At 44.8% G+C, this 18,608-nt stretch overlaps 1 protein-coding gene across 1 annotated transcript in view; it reads right to left on the reverse strand.

Moving 5' to 3' along the window:
- Positions 1-11,289, reverse strand: part of LOC311237232 (histone-arginine methyltransferase CARM1) — a gene marked incomplete at its 5' end in the record, with an annotated part of 90,290 nt that extends 79,001 nt beyond the window's left edge. Inside the window, one exon of the mRNA XM_084325039.1 lies at positions 11,166-11,289. Within this exon, the coding sequence (XP_084181165.1) occupies positions 11,166-11,289 (124 nt within the window). The remainder of the gene's footprint in view (positions 1-11,165) is intronic.
- Between the last annotated feature and the right edge of the window lie 7,319 nt (positions 11,290-18,608).

Consider the following 18,608-nt stretch of genomic DNA (forward strand, 5'->3'; position numbering starts at 1 on the left):
CTGTTTGAGCATGGTGACTGATCAACAACTAAAAAGAACCTTGACAAAATACAGACTGAGTGAGCACAGCCTCGCTGTTGAAAAGGGAAGGCACAGGAAAACCTAGCTCCCTGCAGAGCAAAGGCTATGCTGTCATTGCATCCTCAGTGAGCCTGAAACTGAGTTGCACTTCCTCACCAATTGTGAAAAATACAAATATATTAGAGAAACGCATTTAAAAAAATGTGAACTAATAACAAAAGGTTTTCTTGCACTACCAGATACAGGAAAACTACCAGTCCTACTAGGGGAGGACTCAACAAGCTGTGAGCTAGCAGCAGCCTATGTTGCTGCCTGCCATAGACTGAGGGACAGTGAGTGACAGTCACCTGACATGTTTATGCCGTAATATTTTATGTTCTATTTTATGATGATAATTTCTGTATGTACTATGACATTAATATGTGTTTTGTAATCCATGCTTATGTTATTAATCATTTGCTTTGGCAACATGTACAAGTTGCGTCATGCCAATAAAGCCATTTGAATTGAATTGAATTGAATTGAGAGAGACAGACAGACACACAGAGAGAGAGATAGACAGACAGAGAGTCAGAGAGACAGAGACAGAGAGAGACAGAGATATAGAGAGAGACAGATAGAGAGACAGACAGACAGACACACAGAGAGAGAGAGAGAGAGAGAGAGAGAGAGAGAGAGAGAGAGAGAGGGGGGGGTAGAGAAAGAGAGACAGTCAGACAGAGAGAGAGAGGGAGAGATACAGAGAGGCAGGGAGAGTAAGAGAGGCAGAGAGAGAGAGAGAGAGAGAGAGAGAGAGAGAGAGACACAGAGAGACAGCGAGACAGAGAGAGACAGAGGCAGATAGAGACAGAGAGAGGGAGAGAGGGGCAGAGAAAGAGAGAGGGAGAGAGAGGGAGAGAGGGGCAGAGAAAGAGAGAGGGGCAGAGAAAGAGAGAGGGAGAGAGAGGGAGAGAGACAGCCAGAAAGAGAGACAGAGAGGCAGATAGAGACAGAGAGGCAGAGAGCGACAGAGAGAGGGAGAGAGGGGTCGAGAAAAAGAGACAGAGAGAGGGAGAGAGGCAGAGAGAGACAGAGAGAGGGAGAGAGACAGAGAGAGGGAGAGAGGCAGAGAGAGACAGAGAGAGGGAGAGAGAGGGAGAGAGAGACAGAGAGAGGGAGAGAGGCAGAGAGGGGTCGAGAAAGAGAGACAGAGAGAGACAGAGAGGCAGATAGAGAGAGAGGCAGAGAGGCAGAGAGAGACAGAGAGGCAGAGAGGGGTCGAGAAAGAGAGAGAGAGACAGAGAGACAAATAGAGGAGGAGAGGGGTAGATAAAGAGAGAGGGAGAAATGCTGTTCTCAGTTTCATCTATTTATTTTGGCTGTTTGGCAGTGTGGATTTAATGAGTGGAATTGATTGATTGAAAACCTTTATTTATCCCCGAGGGGAGATTCAGATGTCCTTGTGTAACCCAGGTTTCAGATTCATAACTATTTAGTCATAGGGACATAAATAGTTAATGCCATTGAATAAGAACATAAATAAGGGCGGCTAGGTGGCGCAGTGGGCAAGGCGCTCGCCACCAACGCAGGAGATGCTGGGTTCGAGCCCAGCTCTCGGCGTTGCTACCAGCTTGGCTGGTCGTTCATACTAATACAATTGGCAGTATTAGGGGGTGGGAAGCTGGTGGGTGGGGATCGGACGTTGTGGACAGCGACTCCTACAGGTCGGTTGGTGCGCCTGCGCAGTACAATCAGGAAGCGACGAGGGCGGCGTGTCCCTCCGACGCAGACCCTCGCCGCTGAAAGATCGCGCTGTACAGGTGAAAAGATGCGACGGCTGCCTCCTTGAGTACCGGAGGGGACACGTGATGCAAGGCTTCGTCCACATTGCAGCCGGCTTGTGGGAGGCATGGCCTAACAACGTTCGAGACAGGGGAGGGTAGAATTGGACAATGCGAAATTGAGGACAGGAGAAAAATAGAAAAATGGGGAGAAAAAGTAGACAAAAAGAAAATAAGAACATAAATAGTTAATGCTATTATGTAAGAACATAAGTAGTTAATATTATTGGGTCATATGTATATTCGTATGAGATTAGCAACTTTGGCCAAATCCTTTGAATTGCTGCACTGCCCTTTAAATTACTTCATGACGTAGATAGATGTCACGACAGCCACGCCTTGCTTTACGGCAGGTGAGTCTTGCAACACGCAGATGAGATTACAGAAACCACGGAGATTGACGCAGCTGTATGTTGCTGGATACCGAGATGAAATAGCATGATAAAAACAGTTATCAAACAGTTATAAAAGATTCCCCCAGTTACAAAACCGAAGAAGCGTTGCAGTTAAAGTAGCCTGCGGTTTTGGTGAGTTTCATCAATATTGTGCCGTCCATTTGACGAATGTAAAAAATCATTAGCTCAATGCTATAAGCTAATAATGTAGCTTCATCCTGAGTCATGCTAGCGAAGCTTCAAGCTCAATTTGGTTAAATGAAAACTAGAAAGAAACCATTTCAGAAGTACTTATAATTGTATTGATATGCTGTACGATAAGAACATAGATATACATTTTGACTGTTTTTGAGAGTTTAACACTATGGTCGCCAAAAACGCCGTACCACGTCATTCCCCGCCATGCTCATTCTGCCAAAGACGCCGTACCACGTCTTTGATATCAATATTTCAAAAATCTGTGATCGAAATCATATTTCTCCCCCGGAGACTTGAGATCTACTGTTGATCCCCTCTCAACTCTCCAACGGTTCAAGAGCGCCATCTGGTGGCCGATCGGCGGATCGCCCAGAGCGGAAACAGGAAATGGAAGCTGGTGCTCATTCCAATTCGGTCTGATCACTCGGTAATAGTCCCAGGACTCGAGCTAGACACAACGGATAGCAATCCGTTACCAATAACTCGATAAACAACATGATTTGGACGTATATACTATTATACAACCTGGAAATGGATCGCATATTTCTACATCCCATAATAGGAATATTTCTGTTCCACGCTCATCGCCCAACGCTATGAGGAAGCTACGGTAAGATTCAGCGTTATTTTTTAATGTGTTCGATACTAACTGCTCTAATGATCATATCACCCACACTAGATGAATCATCTAACGTTGGCCACGGAATTATAAACGACCCCCCCCCCCATCCGGTCAACATCAGATGATCAGTAGTAACTTCTAGAAGCACGTCCATTTGAAATTTTTTTTCTCGCGCAGATTCCTATCAAACTGTATTTGATCATCAATATAATGCATTTGGGGCTATAAATCACGTTCTGGAGAAAACTGCAGAAAACGATAAAAACATACTTATACTTTAGACCGTATTTTAGTATGAATATGTGAATGAAAAAGTATAACGTTGCTACATCCTGAACAATAGGTACTTGATGTTGAATGGGCCATAGTAATGTCAATTTAGCAATACAATTTAAAAAGTTATAGCCCTGCAAAGAAGGGGAACTTCTCCATAGACAAATAGAGCTGGCGGAGGATGGTATATTAAGAATATAAGCCTGGCGACCAAAGTGTTAATATGGAACATGGGCAAAACAGAGTCCATTCTCTTCGGTTCAAATAACAAACTCAGCAAGACCGACGGCTTCTCAGTTACAGTGGGTGACAATATTGTCACAAGGAAAGATGAAATTACCTACCTGGGGTCCATCCTAGAGGCTAATCTCTCCTGTGACAAAATGGCATCCAATGTAATAAAAAAAGTCAACCAACGAACTCGATTCTTGTACCGGATCTCCTCTCTGGTAAACAAGAACACCCTGAAGACTCTGGCAGGAGCACTCATTCAGGGGTACTACGACTATGCTTGCACCTCATGGTACCAAAGCACCTCAAAGGCGCTAAAAACAAAATTACAAACATCTCAAAACAAACTGGTCAGACTACTGCTTGACCTTACTCCTAGAACCCACCTCACCCCTGCCCACTTCGACAACCTAGGATGGCTTAGAGTAGACGACAGAGTACAACAACTTGCAATGGGCCTGGTCTACAAGATACACTACACGACCAAGGTACCCATGTACATGTCAAAATACTTCCCAAAGGTCAGTGAATACCACGATCACAACACCAGAGGGAGCTCCACAAATCATGTCAAACCCAGATTCGGCTCAAATAAGGGACTAAACACGTTTCGCAATTATGCCACATCAATGTGGAACGCCCTACCCAAAGCTGTAAAGGAATGTGGATCACTACCCACTTTCAAAACCTCTCTCAAGGGACACCTACGGGAGACTGCAATTCAACACTGGCCCCTGTAAATATCCTAACCCAATCATTCCAACCCCCTCCAATGTACAGTCATTTACCTAGTATGGTTTTGTCAATAGTTCAATGTACAATTGTGTTTGTTTGTACAGTGTCTCCTCCCCCCCCCCCCTCAATGTACAGTGTTACTTGTTTATACAGTGTGCCCCCCCCCCCCCCCCCCCCCAACCACCTCCAATGTAAATTACCCAGTATGGTTGTCAATATCCCAATGTACCCGACCCCCCCCACCCAACCTCCAATGTACAGTTTCTACGTCAAATGTATATACTCCCTTTTCTTGACTCCTTCTGTATCACAAACAGTACTGTATTTGCAAATCTGGTATGTCATAAATGTATAGATGTAGCAGTACTGACTATCTGTATGTCATGTATGTCATATATGTCTATATGAATTGAAAATGGGGGACCCTGATGGAAACAAGACAAACGTCTTTCTCAGGTCTGCATCCCCTTAACAATTGTATGTATTGAGCCGTACTGTATTGTACCCATTCTGCAATCTGTTAAATAAAGTTTTCATTCATTCATTCATTCAACATGAGGAATGTCCCATATGCTAGCGCACTTTAGCCTAACTTAGCATGGGACAGACGGACATTCCCACGTGCTGTGATAAGGTAGCCTACTTTAGCTTAGCATAGCTAAAAGTGGCCTGATTGATTATTCATTCTGAAAGCAATGAAAAGATGATGAAGCGATAAAAGATGGTAAATAGCTTTTATTTTCTGAATGCCTGCTTGACGCAGGCCAGGTTTTTCTAGCACCCCGTTCCACCCTGGGAGCAGTTCCAGGAGTCCCGGCCGACCACCCATCACCACGTGTGCCCATGCGGGACGAGGCAGTGTGCCGGACCGATACAAGATGGCGAGCCAACCCACTGAACCTCTGATATTCTCGAAGACACTCTGATGTCACGAGACCGCCGCCATCTTGGTATGAGGGTAACAAACTGATTTCTACCATCAAATACATGCGTTGAGCTCCGTTTTTATTACATGTTTTATCACATTCTTGTTCATTTCATAACATTTGCATACGATTTGTTTTGAAAATATTGAGGCCAACATGGCATTTCACTATTTCGAAAGCCTTTCTGGTGATTCTAAGGCGAGATATGAGTCAAATAAGCTCCCCCTGATTCTGGTGTTGTGGTAGTGGTAGCTACATGCTGAGCTAACGTTGGTTACATCATATATATCGAGCCGATAGGAGCTTATCTTATCTAATCTTATGTGGTGGTACCACGTGTGCCACTACCCGATCAAACATCCACGTGGGATTGGATGGGATAAGCTCCTATCGGTTCGATATGATGTGGTTGACGTTAGCTCAGCATGTAGCTATTTGTCTAGGTTAACGTAGCTAAAGTTAGCTGCCAGCCACTTTTTCCTCTGTGATGGTATAAAACTTGCGATTTGGATTTCTGTTTTTGTCATTAGTACAACGCGTAACACAGCAGCTCTTTGGCATTGTGAATGACTGAAGAAAATTCCGCTTGATTGTATTTAATTTGCCGCTTTAACGATCCGTTTCTCCACTTATGAAGCGTACACAATGTACCAGGCTGGACAGTTCCCCCCCACGCTGCAGTTGCGTAGCAACAACAGACAGGAAGTTGACTTCGAGAATAGATCAAGGCTATGCCGGCCTGATCTGAATACCCCTGTTGCTCAACTCCTGTTGCCTCAACAGTCTGGTAGGATTGAGAATTGCCTTCCTCATTCCCAGTGAGGGAGTGGATCAGGAATTAACGAACTGATTGAACTTGAGTCATAAGAACTTCCAAGGACCATATCCTTTTCTATGACACAAACTGATTGAACGAGAATACAAGGACTTCCAAGGGCTTCGACCCCGTTCACCTTTTGTTATTTTGATATTGTATTTTGTATTTGATTTGATTTGATATATGGGTACTGATATTTCTCCTATAAGAAGGGAGAATTAAAGGGTAAATACACCCAGTAAGATACTTGAACCACTGATATTTCTCCTATAAGAAGGGAGAATTAAAAGATAAATACTCCCAGTAAGATACTTGAACCACTGATAATTCTCCATTAAGAAGGGAGAATTAAAGGTTAAATACGCCCAGTAAGATACCTGAACTACTGATGTTCTCCATTATAGAGGACGAGTTAAAGGGTCTATGACATATTGATTATAGTTGAATCACTGATGGTTCTCCTGTAAAGAAAGACGGTTTAAAGGGTAAATTCACCTAATAAGGTATTTGCATTCCTATAACCTGGAATATTTCTATTGGTACTTAAGAGTTTAAAGGGGCATTTCACCTAATAAGGTACTTGCATTCCCTGCACACTTAAAAGTTTAGATTAATATGTCTAAAAACTTACCTATTGAAATGATAAACTGATACAGAGTTTACTGATCTGCAATTGCAGAAGAAAAGATAACAAGTTTCTCATGATAAAGGGATACATCCAATGTCCAACCTTGAACCTAGCTTTAGCTAGAGATAACCTCAGAGACGTCTGAACCAACCCTAATGTGTTGATCCAATCAACCTAGGACTTGATATCGAACTAACCCTCCCGAAAGAAGGAGTGGTTAATGAAAGAACCTAAAAGGGATACTTCGCACTACTACCTTGTACTTCGTGTCTGTATGTATTATTATTGTCTAGCTAGCGCGCTTAAAAATAAACCACCGGTCATTGTTATAACTCTGTCTCTGGTCTACTATTCCTTTAATTGTGTATATGACTCCTCTCCTCATTCGAATCTAGAACTGTGCCTGTGGCGAACAGCTGTTACTGTTAGTGACACAAGTGCTACACTTGCACCTCATGGTACCAAAGCACCTCAAAGGCGCTAAAAACAAAATTACAACACATCTCAAAACAAACTGGTCAGACTACTGCTTGACTTTACTCCTAGAACCGACCTCACCCCTGCCCACTTTGACAACCTAGGATGGCTTAGAGTAGACGACAGAGTACAGCAACTTGCAATGGGCCTGGTCTACAAGATACACTACACGACTAAGGTACCCATGTACATGTCAAAAATACTTCCCAAAGGTCAGTGAATACCACGACCACAACACCAGAGGGAGCTCCACAAATCATGTTAAACCCAGATTCGGCTCAAACAAGGGACTAAACATGTTTTGCATTTATGCCACATCAATGTGGAACGCCTTACCCACAGCTGTAAAGGAATGTGAATCACTACCCACTTTCAAAACCACTCTCAAAGAGCACCTACGAGAGATTGCCATTCGAAACTGGCCCCTGTAAATGTCCTAACCCAACCCCCTCCAATGTACAATAAATGTCCTATTAAACCCAATAATACACGAGACCCTCTTCTTGGGACCAAGTAAGGTTTAGTCGATAATCCAATGTACAGTTACCCCCCCCCCCCCCCCCACCCCACCACCTCCAATGTACAGTTTCCCCCCTACCCCACCCCACCTACCCAACCCCCCCCTCCACCCCTCCTACCAACCTCCTACCTACCAACCTCCTCCAATGTACATTTTATTCGTCAAATGTATATACTCTCTTTTTTAGACTCTTCTTGTATCAAAAACAGTACTGTATTTGTAAATCTGGTATGTCATAAATGTATAGATGTAGCAGTACTGTCTATCTGTATGTCATGTATGTCATATATGTTATGATGAATTGAAAATGGGGGACCCTGATGTAAACAAGACGAAAGTCTTTCTCTGGTCTGCATCCCCTTAACAATTGTGTGTATTGAGCTGTACTGTATTGTACCCATTCTGCAATCTGTTAATACAATTTTCAATCAATCAATCTTTACAGCATAACAGCAATTTAAAAACAGTAAAGACAGTTAATACATAACATACACTTATTAGTATGTGTTAAAAACAAGATGGACAAATACATAGGTATAAAAATATCTAAAATAGAGCTCAAATAGAGCTAAAAGTGGTGAAAAGAAAAAGAAACAAGTCCAATCATGATGTTAAATAATTAAATTAATTGGTTACAGTCCACAACCCAGCTCCTCCAGTCCACGGCAGTTGGCCCGTCCTAGCCCGTCCTGGTTGTGGAGCCTGATTGCCACTGGCACAAAGGACTGCCCGAAGCGCTTTGTGGTATGTCGGGGGGGATAAGTCTGTGGCTAAACGTGGACCGCATTGCGGTCAGCTCATCATGGAGGGGGTGGCAGGGGTTCTCAAGGATAGCATACAGCTTCCTCCTCGTCCTCCCCTCTGCCACCACCTCCAGACTGTCCAGGTCTGCTCCCACCACAGAGCTTGCTTTTTTTTTACCAGTTTGTTTATTTTGTCTGTGTTGGTGTTGCCCCCCCAGCATACCACAGCGAAGAAGAGGGCACCAGCAACCACAGACTGGTAGAACATCTTTCAGTTTGCTGCAGACATTAAAAGACCTGAGCCCTCTCAGGAAGAACAGTCTGCTCTGTCCCTTCCTGTAGAGGGCCTCGGTGTTGTCTGTCCAGTCCAGTTTATTGTTCATGAGAACACCCAGGAATTTGTAGTTCTCCACCCTTTCCACCTCCACCCCCTGGATGATGATGGGAGTTGGGGGCTTCCTCCCGCTCCGCCGATGGTCCACCACCATCTCCTTCGTCGAGCTGTAGGTGGTTTTCCTTGCTCCACTCTGTGAAGCTCTCCACCACAGCTCTGTACTCCTCCTCGTTGTCGTTGGTGATGTATCCAACGATGGAGGAGTCATCAGAAAACTTTTGGAGATGGCAGTTCCCGGAGCTGAAGCGGAAGTCTCAGGTGTACAGGGTGAATAAAAAGGGTGCCAATACAGTTCCCTGGGGGGCTCCAGTGTTGCAGATCACAACCGAATTACAATCACTCCGCCGTTCATGGTTTTAGGAATGAAACCAAGATGGTGGACAATAATCTTTATGAATGGATGTATTGATAGCGTCATAACGACTCATTCAAAATGATTCTGTCACGTGGAATGTGTTAGTTGCTTACACAATGTTGGATTATGTAATTGGTTGGTCATGACTCATTGTTAAACAAAATATAAATCGTGCGAAGTGTGTTGTTAGATGCCATTAGTCAAAAGGACAATCTCATTTCACTGTTAATAAAATTTTCAATCAATCAATCCAATAACACACGCTCACTTCACTGTTAGACGGCATGCTTTGAAGCCTTGTTGTTTTGAACTGGTTATGCTTTGGCCCTCTTTCGAAGTCGGTTATGCTTAGAGTTTATCTTTAGAGCAGGGCGATAGACCACCAGCCCTGATTCCAAACTCTAAGCATAACCAACTTCGAAAGAGGGCCAAAGCATAACCAGTTCGAAACAAGGCGGACATTAATACAATTTTCAATCAATCAATCAATCAATCATTCCAATAACACACGCTCACTTCATTCTTAGATGGCATGCTTTGAAACAGCGCACATTCGAGCTGCTTCTATAGAAAGTAAGTTCAAAAAGAAAAAAAGAGAAGTTGCCTCCCTATAGGGAGGCAAATTCTCTTCTTTTTTTTTAACCTACTTTTCTGCGGGTGGTTTTGTGAATAAATCTCCATTATGCTTCAATTAATGTGTGTTTATTGTATAGCAATAAGGTTGGATGAATTCAGCAATTGTATAAAGATGTAAGCACTGTCTATCTGTAATACAATTTTCAATCAATCAATCAATCCAATAACACACGCTCACTTCATTCTTAGATGGCATGCCTTGAAACAGCGCACCTCCGAGCTGCTTCTACACATGGAGGCAACTTCTCTTTTTTTTTGTTTGAACTACTTTTTCTGCGGATGGTTTTGTCAATAAATCTTCAATTAATGTGTGTTTATTGTATAGCAATAAGGTTGGATGAATGCGCCAATTGTATAAAAGTCATTACACCACTTGTAGTCGTGTGTTATGAGAATTAGAGCATGCCTAGGGGGCTCTAATGACCCTCGGCTGCACCTCGGGCCTAACAACCACCCCTAGGCTTGCTCTAATTCTCATAACACACTCCTGCGCGTGATGTAATACTTAAATCCAGGCCACCAAGTCGTCCTCCACCCCCATCACTGACAGCTTCTCAGCTAGTAGTGGAGGCTGAATAGTGTTGAAGGCACTAGAAAAGTCAAAGAATGTTACCCTCACTGAGCTGCCCGGCTTCTCCAGATGTAGATAGGCCTTGTGGACCATGTAGATTATGGCATCCTCCACACCGATGTTCTGCTGATATGTAAACTGCAGGGGGTCCGTAAAGCCTCTCACCTGTGGTTTTAGGTGCTCCAGAACCAGCCTCTCAAAGACCTTCATAACCTGTGCCGTCAGAGCAACCGGCTAGTCGCGGCCTCCTGCCACTATTGAGCTGCCGTTCTGTGCTCAGTGATGCAGTGAGGCACAGTGATGCATTGTATAGTCTGATGGCTGTTGGAATGAAGGACTTCCTGTGCCGTTCAGTGCTGCATTTGGGTAGTGTGAGCCTAGCACTGAACATGCTCCTCCTGTCAGCCAAGTCTGTGTATAGTGGGTGGGTGGGGTTTCCCCTGATGGCCTGGAGCTTAGCAAGGCTCCTCCTCTCCGCCACCCTCGCTAGAGAGTCCAGCTCCACCCCAACCACGCTGCTGGCCTTCCTGACCAGCTTATCCAGCCTGGTTGTGTCCACTTACCTCGAGTATCGGAGGGGACTCGTGCTATGTATGACTTGGGAGAAAAAAGTGGATAAAAAAAAATAATAGAAGTTAAACACATGGGGCTGAGCGATCATGGAGTAGACGTGTTTCACATGAGCTCCCTTCTACCGTGCTGAATATACGTTTCTCCCCATTAGTCTTTATTTTATTTGTATTTGTTTTTTATCTGTTTGCTAGGTCGTCGTGTTTAGTATACTGTCGTCGACTTTTTCCGACTTTCTGCGATGACGGGGGTGGAAACTAGAGCCATGAGCGCCCCATCCAGCAAACCACCACCACCGGGCCTGGCCGCATCGTCGTCCGGTGTCGGGGAAATAAGCGAAGCTGTGCTCTTGGTCATGACCCTGAGGCACGCGTCGCTGAAGCACAGAAGAAAGTGTTGGCGGATTTTTGTGTCAACCTCCGTCGTGAGATATCAGAAGAAATACGGCTGGCGGTGGTCCCGCTGACAGACAAGATGGAGTCGATTCACGCTGCCTCATCGGCTAATGCTAACGAACTAGCCATGCTAACGACGGAGGGATCATTACAGTGCGAGAAGATGGCGGGTCTCGAATCCGCCCTGCTGGCTAGGCAGGCTGAAGTCAACAAACTACAGTCGGCAATGGAGGAGATGCAGTCCCGGGATAGACGCCACAACGTCAGGATTGTTGGAGTACCGGAGGCCAACGGTGAAGGCCGTCTCTCTGAGACCATGCCCGAACTGCTGCAGAAAATACTAGGGACGGACGTCCTCCCTTCGCCTCCTGTCTGTGAGTCGGCCTACAGAGCGGGCAGGTTTTCTCCCGGCGTGAACAAAGAGCCGAGGCCCATCATAGTCAAGCTGAACAGGCTTCAGCAGAGAGAACTCATCATGCGGTCGGCTCGTACCAGAAGGGGTAATCTGAGGCTTGGCGATCACAAAGTGGCCATTTTCGAAGACTTTACGCCGGAGGTTCAAGCACAGAGAGGCGAATACAAGGTGGTCCTGACTAAGCTATGGAAACTAGGCCTGAGGCCCACGTTATTCGCTCCCGTGAAATTATCTGTATTGGAGAAGGTCGATGGTCAGCGTTCATTTTGGTCGTTGGCTAAAGCGAAGGAATATCTCGCGGGGATACCCCGAGACTGTTGCTTGATATCTATGTCGGGTGAGTGACTTGGCGGTATGGGCCTATATACATTGATTAGGCCGACTATTCACAAATACTTGCTGTCATGCCCAGACATGCTAACTGCCCACTGCCCATCCAACTAGCGGGGCTTCCCAATGACTTCTGTTACTTGCTAAAGCTGACCTCATGGTCGTACTTGTGTATTGCCTCTTTGGAAGCTAACGAGCTAGCTGAACAATGTACATAATAGGCTAACGTGCTATCCGGATTCATCACTAGCTTACGCGCTAGCCTCGGGCTAGCTAAGCGGGCTTCGTCTATCGTCTGCGCTGAGACATTCGAGACCCGTTAATGGTTACGTATTTTGGTTGCTGTTGCTGTTCAAAGTGACATTGGTTTGCACAATTCAAGAGTGATCGGGTCCTTAACTAACTTCTGGTATGCTTTTATTTTTATATCCAGGTTGTTTTGAGCTTTGGGATCCAATAGTAGAAGCCAAGGTCGGTTGAATATGCATATACAATATATGATAACAGGTTTGGTCGGGTATGGCTTGCACTTTATGGCTATATGGTTATATGGCTTGCACTTTAGCCATAACCCTCTTTTCCTTTTTTTTCTTATTGTTGCTGTTTTTATGTCATCTGTATGCGCGATTTAAATGTGATCCGATTCTACCTTGGACTAACTGCTGATATGCCTTAATTTTGTTTTGAATTTTCCGTGATCCATTTGTGCTATAACGTTGCGACATTAATATGCAGACTCCAAGGTAGATGGTTACAGGGTTGATGTTGAGTAATTATATAATAATGGCTAATTTTTCCATTATAGCTGTCATGTTAGGGCCAAGGCTCACGTTGGCTCTCGACCGAATATACATAAAATATGTGATAACAGGCTGGCTTAGGTTTAGCTTTGCTTGCACTTTAGCTATAGCCCTCTTTTTCCTTTTCCTATTATTGTCGCTGTTTTAATGGCATTTGAATGAGCAATTTAACTGTGATTCGATCCTACCTTAGACTAACTGCTGATATGCTTTGATTTTGTTTTGAATTTTCCTTTATCCATTTATACTATAATGTTGCAACATTAATATGCAGACTACGAGGTAGATGGTCACAGGGTTGATGTTGAGTAATTATATAATAATGGCTAATTTTTCCATTATAGCTGTCATGTTAGGGCCAAGGTTCACGTTGGCTCTCGAACGAATATACATAAATATGTGATAACAGGCTGGGTCAGGTTTAACTTTGCTTGCACTTTAGCCATAACCCTCTTTTTCCTTTTCCTATTATTGTCGATTCTTACATAGGTTAAGTCATTTCAGCCGCTGTGCCTGATCAGAGGGACTGCTTCAGGGGTGCACTTTAACCATAACCCCTTTTTTCCCTTTCTTATTATTGTCATTGTTTAATTGACATTGTTCACACAATTTTGCACAATTAACCTGTGACCCGATCCTGCCTTAGACTATCGGCTGGGATGCTTTAATTTAATTTTGTTTTGAATTTTCCTGTACCCATTTGGGCTATAACATTGCGACGTTGAAGCGCAGATTCGGAAATAGATGGTTGCAGGTTGATGTGGAGTTATTATTTAATAATGGCTATTTTACCATTATGGTTGTCTTATGTTGGGGCCAAGGCTCAGGTGGTTTTCGACCGATATCTTTATTGAATTTTATTTTTATTATTATTTGTGTTTATTGGACTAGTGGGGGTTTACTCAGGGGTTTATCTAGAGGGGGGTTGGAGTGGGGAGCGTCTTATTGGATCCATGTCTCTAGTGGGAAGTGATAGGAAGATGACCATCCTCAGTGGATGGGGCATAGGGTGGGGATTGGAGAGTGGGTATAGGGGGGCTTTTAATAGGACGGGTGGGTTAGGGTTTAGAGTAGAAGGAGGGGGGGTTGTAGCTGGGGTGGTATTTTTATGTGTTTTATGTACTGTTGTCTTATATGTGTGTAATTGTTCCTCCTCTGAACTCCTGGGATTGACCGTCTGGGCCCGCCTGGATCAGCGCCTCTGTACTCAGCCTGGCTGCACTGGTATGTTCTCTACGCATTTAGACGAGCTCGACCATGGCTCCTTAGTGAGACGTATTTATTGGTAGGTGACGTGTCAAGACTGGCAAATCGGCAATATCACGTTATCTCCTCATCCTCAGCCGATGATAAGACGAAAGGAGTAGTCATGGTTACAAGACGTAACCTTGATATCAAAGTCTTGGATGTATGGTCGGACACGGAGGGAAGGATTACTATAGCAAAAGTTGAATTCTTGCATAGGAAGATGGCTATAATAGCATTGTATGCTCCTAACACATTTGATTCAGCGTTCTATAATACAATCACAAAGAATATGTTGGAACTTAATGGATACGCTCTCATTGTGGGTGGCGATTTTAATGCGTGCTGGGATGCGGAGATGGATAGGTCCGGGCCCTCTGAAACGAGTGACCAAAAACGGGCCTCTAAGGCCCTTAGGATGTGGGCCAAGGACACGGGGCTCACAGACCTTTGGCGCTTATCCAACCCCACCCTCAAAGATTACTCTCACCTGTCAGCCAGACACAAAAGCTTCTCTCGAATTGACTATGCATTCGCGTCCCCTAATATGTTTGATAGTTTCGATGTCTCATTGGTTCCCTTGGCTCTCTCAGACCACAAGGGGATTTTCCTTACGGCAACCTTTGGCAGGCTCTCCGCAAGAGCTCCCAGATGGCGTTTTAATTCGACCTTGCTAAAGAAGAGGCAGGGGAACTATGTGAGAATGCTGTTCATCGACTACAGCTCAGCATTCAATACCATAGTCCCCTCCAAACTCATAGTCAAGCTCAGGGACCTGGGCTTGAACTATGACCTGTGCCAGTGGGTCCTGGACTTCCTGACGGGCAGACCCCAGGTGGTAAGAGCCGGCAACTGCACCTCCTCATCCATCACGCTCAACATAGGGGCCCCCCAGGGCTGTGTTCTGAGCCCCCTCCTCTACTCCCTGTACACACATGACTGCGTAGCACAGCGGAACAACAACACCATCATCAAATTTGCTGATGACACAGTAGTGGTGGGCCTGATCTCTGCCAACGACGAAAGGGCCTACCTGGAAGAGGTAGAGAACCTGTCACAGTGGTGTCAGGAGAACTGCCTCTCCCTGAACGTCAGCAAAACAAAAGAGATGATTGTGGACTTCAGGAGGTCGGGGGTCAAGGACTACAGCCCCCTCAGCATCGACGGGGCACCAGTTGAGAGAGTGAACAGTTTCAAGTACCTCGGAGCCCACATATCCGAGGACTTGACATGGACCACACACATTGACAGTGTTGTGAAGAAGGCACGACAACGCCTCTACTTCCTCAGGCGCCTAAGGAAGTTCCAAGTCAGTCAGAAGATCCTTAGGAACTTCTACTCATGTACAATAGAGAGCATCCTGACCGGCAACATCACCTCCTGGTTTGGGAATAGCACTGCACAAGACCGTAGCAGACTACAAAGAGTGACACGTTCAGCCGAACGCACAATTAGAGGGGGGCTTCCCACCCTCCAGAACATTTACAACAAGCGGTGCAAGGGGAAGGCTAAGAGAATTATTAAGGACTCGAGCCACCCGAACAACTGCCTCTTTGAACTGCTGCCGTCAGGCAAGCGATACCGGAGTCTTATGGCGAGCACAGAAAGACTCAGAAGGAGCTTCTATCCCCAGGCCATCAGGCTGCTAAACGAACAATAATCGCTAAACGAACAATAATCACTATGCAACAACCATCAAATGCACACAGCACACACACCCACACGCACACACTCACTCAAACAAACAACACACTGCAGCACCCACTCTCCACACTTTAGATCACACAAACACACTTACACTTTATATTTACACTTTATATTTATTGATAAAGGATTTGCACTACAACTCGTACACCTACTGTGAATTGTACCTAAACTGCACCTCGTCCATTTATGCCTTGCACTATATAGCATTGTATATTAGTACACTGCACAGTATTGTATATTGTATGGTAACTACGTCTACGAACATTGTACATATGTCTAAACTGAACACTGTGACCTCTTTTTTTACTTCAAATTTTTACTATGTTTTTATTTCATACTTATCTTGTCATGCACAGTCTCTGGAGCGCAACAGTAAGAAGCATTTTGTACAAAAGTATTCTGTACTTCTGTATGACAACTATTAAAGAAACTTGAAACTTGAAACTAAAGAACGATGACTTCTGTTCTGAGTTCAGGAGTAAACTAGCTGAATTTTTGCAGATCAACGTTGGCACAGTAGAAGACCCTAGGGTCCTGTGGAACGCATTGAAAGGATTTATCAGGGGTCATGTCACACTATTTGCCTCCAATTTGCGAAAATCCCGGTCAAAAAAGCTAGAAGGACTGGAATCATTATATGCGGACCTATACGCATCCTTGCAAACTAACTATAATGAACGACTAAACACACAACGTAAGATAGTCAAAAAAGAAATAAACTCCATACTTAAACAACAGTCTGAGTTCTTGATACATAGGACAAGACAAAATTACTATTTTCACGGCTCCAGACCTAGCCATCTATTGGCAATGAAAATACGCTCAAATGATCATTTCTCGGATATCCCCTCGATTAGGACGAGCCAGGGTGCAGTCACTACTGATTCGAAAAAGATCAATGACACTTTTAAAGAGTTTTACTCACAGTTATATAGCTCAGAGGGTAATCTTGATGACTCTAAATTTGAATCGTTCATTGGCGGGCTTGAGATACCCCACATTTCTGAGGAAGAGGCCAAGGAACTGGGGAGACCGATTACTCTCGTGGAATTGAGGGAGACGATTGTTGAAATGCAGAGGGGTAAGGCACCAGGCTGGGATGGTATTCCACCCGAAGTGTATTTAGCTTTCTGGGACCAACTGGGTCCATTGATGCTCGATATGATCAATTACGCTATCGAACAAGGGGAGTTCTCAAGAGATGTCAATATGCCGTTGATTTCTTTACTTCTCAAGAAGGACAAAGATCCCAATGATTGTGGTAGCTATAGACCCTTGAGTCTTCTCGGGGCCGATTTAAAAGTGTTTGCCAAGGTGCTGGCCCGTCGCCTGCAGAGATTTATGTCTGTATTGGTACACTGCGATCAAACTGGTTTTATCCCGGGGCGTCTGGCTGCAGATAATCTTAGGAGGCTGTTGCATGTAATCGATAACAGTAAAGACAATACAACTCCATCCACAGTTCTGTCTTTGGATGCCATGAAGGCGTTTGACAGACTTGAGTGGTCATACCTGTGGAAGGTACTTGAGGTCATGGGTCTTGGGAAGAGTTTTATTCATATGATTAAAGTCCTGTATGCCTCGCCGTCTGCGATGATACTGACAGGCAAAAACTGTTCCACACTCTTTCCAGTCTCCAGATCTTCTAGACAGGGTTGTCCTCTGAGCCCAGGACTGTTCGCGCTTTCCCTCGAACCTTTGGCCCAATTTATTAGGCAATCGGAGGACATCGTTCCCATAATGGTCAATAATACTCCACACAAAATTGCTCTCTATGCGGATGACCTGCTGATTTTCATGGACGACCCCTCCCGGTCGGCCACAAAATTATTGAGGATAATCGACGACTTTGGTAAATTGTCAGGCTTTAAGATTAACTGGAACAAATCAGCCTGCCTACCTCTTAATGAACTGGCCAAGGCGGTACGACTACCAGCTGATATCCCCATTGTAACTGAGGGGTACAATTCCCTGACTGTATTACTAGATATGATACTTACTACCACTACCTTTGTACTTTATATTCGGCCACCCAGTACTCGGCATAAATATATTATGATAAACACTCTCACGTAGATGAAACGGATCCAACACAAATGTACGAAGTCGAAGTATGTATTTATTCCTACACAGCAATGGTGTGTAGAGCAAGCACTTAATCACTTAATTACATTTATGAATTGAAATAGTATGCACTTTTATGGCAAAGAGTATTCGTCGGTATATCAATAGAGAATGTCCAATCTCTGATGGCGCAGGTGGTAAATATACGACCTGGAATAGTTAAGGAATAACAGCAATGATACTTTAATGATTATAAGACTGGATACACTAGGGGGGTTAATCCGGTCGCTTGTAAGCCGACAGGAGTAGGAAGGGGGGGGGGGTAGAGTCCGGCTGCCTCATCCGGCCAAGGGTATCCCAGGTGAACCCACTGTAGTGCCGTTCAATGCGCCGGCGATCCTTGGACCGCAGATGAAAGCAGATAGACTCTTTGTGGGCCGGCGTCCTCCGGTCCACGGAGGAGAGACGTGAAGCGACCTCGTCTTGCAGAGCGCCTCCTCACCTTGCGTCCTCTCCAGGGGGGGGGGTTCCAACACACGGCAGTGTCGGGGGTCTTTATCCATGGAATAATCACTGTACACAAAGCATAATCCGTGCCTGGGAAGGCGGGCTGTCGTCGGTAGAATAATCCGGTATGCAGGTCCACTCGCTCGTCGGCTCTGGGGCTCCTCGGGTGCAGCCTCACATGGGGTCGGCCACCCTGGAAAAGCAGCCAGTTCT

The sequence above is a fragment of the Notolepis coatsorum genome (assembly GCF_963971535.1).
Source record: "Notolepis coatsorum genome assembly, chromosome: 11".
NCBI lineage: Eukaryota > Metazoa > Chordata > Actinopteri > Aulopiformes > Paralepididae > Notolepis > Notolepis coatsorum.